Source organism: Nanorana parkeri, unplaced genomic scaffold (assembly GCF_000935625.1).
Source record: "Nanorana parkeri isolate BGI_ZX_2015 unplaced genomic scaffold, ASM93562v1 scaffold1731, whole genome shotgun sequence".
Taxonomy (NCBI): Eukaryota; Metazoa; Chordata; class Amphibia; order Anura; family Dicroglossidae; genus Nanorana; species Nanorana parkeri.
The window spans coordinates 2742-5551 of NW_017307999.1; the positions used below are offsets into that span (position 1 = coordinate 2742).

General features: G+C 36.9%; 1 protein-coding gene across 1 annotated transcript in view; it reads left to right on the forward strand.

Moving 5' to 3' along the window:
* The window catches only part of LOC108799462 (parathyroid hormone 2 receptor-like), a 24163-nt gene that overhangs the window by 1389 nt on the left and 19964 nt on the right, over positions 1 to 2810 (forward strand). The window contains exon 2 of the mRNA XM_018571323.1: positions 76 to 170. Coding sequence (XP_018426825.1) covers positions 76 to 170 — 95 coding nt within the window. The remainder of the gene's footprint in view (positions 1 to 75; positions 171 to 2810) is intronic.

Sequence of the window (2810 nt, forward strand, 5' to 3'; positions counted from 1 at the left end):
ATATATATACTAATTTCTTAATGTTTGGTGTTTTTATTAAAAAATTAAAAAATACAATCATTTTCTATCATTCAGCTTAATTTTATCCTATTCCTGAACACAGTACGAGTCCTAGCAACAAAAATTTGGGAGTCAAATGCGGTTGGATATGATGCAAGGAAACAATACAGGTAGGAATTTTTCAGAATTATTGCATAAGTAAATAAACATTGAGGGGCATATATATAAATCAGTGAGTCTGACATTTACCAAATATTCAGTGCAGATGAATCTTCCTGGTGCATGTTTTTTAATCTCTTTAATTCTTTAATCTCACATCTTGACATTATATGGTGGTCAAATAAAGGATATTGCAAATAAGGCTGAGGGTGTGGGGGAAAAATAATCTCATGGCAATAAAGATATGTTGGGTTGTAAGTAATGCATAGCTGTAATAATGCTGGAAAAAAGGGTGCTGACATCCTGTACGAGGCTTCCATGGTAAGATAATTAATAGGACAATTTGTGGAATGTGACTTAGAGGGTCAGGGAGGTCAGTGGGCAATTTCTTTGCAGGTAGTAGTAGATGAGGAATTGTTTTTTGAAGACAAATCATGTGGTACCACATGTGTTATCACATGTGTTTTTAATGAACATGATTGATTCAACAGCAGTGAATGTGTGTAAAAGTCACATTTTACTTCTTTATAAATGTTCCCCTAAATAACATTGCCAATCTTTTTTCAGGCTATGACAACTTTTTGTTCAAAACTATTATGCTCCCTAACACATAACATATATAGCATAACATGTACCGTGCTCTGTACACATGCATGTACAGTATGTACATATACAAATTTAAGTTTTCAACTGTACAAGGGAAGAAGAAGAAGACACCACGGAGAAGATTCAACAAATAATGTTTATTTCTCTCCTACTATATCTACCTTGTTAGAGTAGAATATTCACCATTAACCCCTTCGTGACGGGAGACGTACAGTGTACGTCTTGTCACTTTGTGCCTATATGACTGGCCACGTACACTATATCAGTTATATCAGGCTTTGTAATGCCGGTATTTGCTAATTCTCAGCATTTAACAGTCATTCATTAATGTCTCAGTAGCTCTTTGTCTTGCCAACTACAGCTTCAAAAAAATCTAGTTTGGGGTGGAGGACAAAGGCACTTTCATCATTAAACTTTTTGTAATCTGGGGTGATTAATTCCTAGATGCCGAATCGAAATTCGGATGAAATTTTGGAAATTCGGAGATTCGGATGTATCCGAATTCCGAATTACAGATATAACAAATGCAAACTAATCCGAATTTCCGATTCCGAAATTCGTTAACGGTAGTCTGTACGGATTTTAGTTTGTTGGAAGAAATTTTGTTGCAGCAAAGTGACATTTGAGAAACAACAAACTTTTTTTTTTCCTCTTCAATGTCACTTTTCTGCAACGAACGAACAAATCAAAGGAAAACAAAATGACTACCGCTAACGAATTTCATCTGAATCCGGATTCCGAAAAAAATTGACTTTCGGACTCGAATCTCAAAAAACAAAATAACGCAAAATCCAAATCAAAAAGAAACAATTTTTTTGCTGGTGCACATGTCTAATATTTAGCTAATATGCACCAGTTAACTTGAATACAACTGTATAACTAATTTGCTTACCTAAAAAATGTTTACGCTGATTTTTTAAGGACGTATACTGTATTTCTTAAAATGTATCCACTGTTTTTTTAAGATATCCTATTAAGATTTGTATTATAAGCTGACAAATTTAATTTTAACAGCTTACTATATATATTATTTAAATGTAATAATGTATTTTCAATAAAAAATCTGCCTTTTACTTTAGTAGCTGGGGCCTGCCAACTGCTTCTGTTAAAGTGCCTCTCTCTGTGGGAGTTATAATGACAGTTCAGCCTTCCAGCGTCGGCTTGTTTATAAATAATGTTATGTGATCAATATGATGTCCCCACCAGTCCTGCAGTAGAACATTCATAAACACATCCACAGCCCAGTGCATCATGCTGTGGAACATTTACTACCCACCCACTACATGGATGGCTTAAAGGGTGATGAACAAATGTGTGTCTTTAATTAATAAATAGAATTGTGGTGTTAAATTATGTTGAACTTAGATTTAGATATAATATGATTGGATTGTTTATGCTACAGTTTAGACGTGAACTCTAGACAAATCTAATGGTTTCTGGACTCAAATAAGATCCATTCCATTTCAAAAACTCAAACGTGGTTGTAGGAAAATATAATTGGATGATTTGGAACAGATTTGTTACACTTAAGTAGGTTGTAAAGCTGCACACACACTTTGCAGTTTTTGTACCATATCCATTATGTTTACCAACAACTAGGGTCTACCTGATTAGCTATAAAAAAAATGGATGGTTCAGGTTAGGGATGCACCGATACCGATACAAGCATCGGTATCGGCCGCGATACCGAGTATTTGCATGAGTACTCGTACTCGTGCAAATACTCCAAAACATAAAACGAGTACCTGTGCTGCGTCCGCCATCTTCAGGGACCCGGATCCGCCGCACACAGGACCTCCATCGCGTCTTCAATCAAGCAAGATGGCCGCGACCTCCTCTGTCATCTGCTTCATTCTGACCTGAGGAACAGTCAGGAGTGACTGGTGAGGAAGCCTGTCATCATCCAATCGGCCAATCAGCGGGAGAAGAGGTCAGAAAGACTGGAGCAGATGTCACAGCCTAGTCATCGGCTCCATTCTTACCTCTTCTCCCGCTGATTGGCCGATTGGATGATTGACAGGCTTCCTCACCAGTCAGGAGTGACC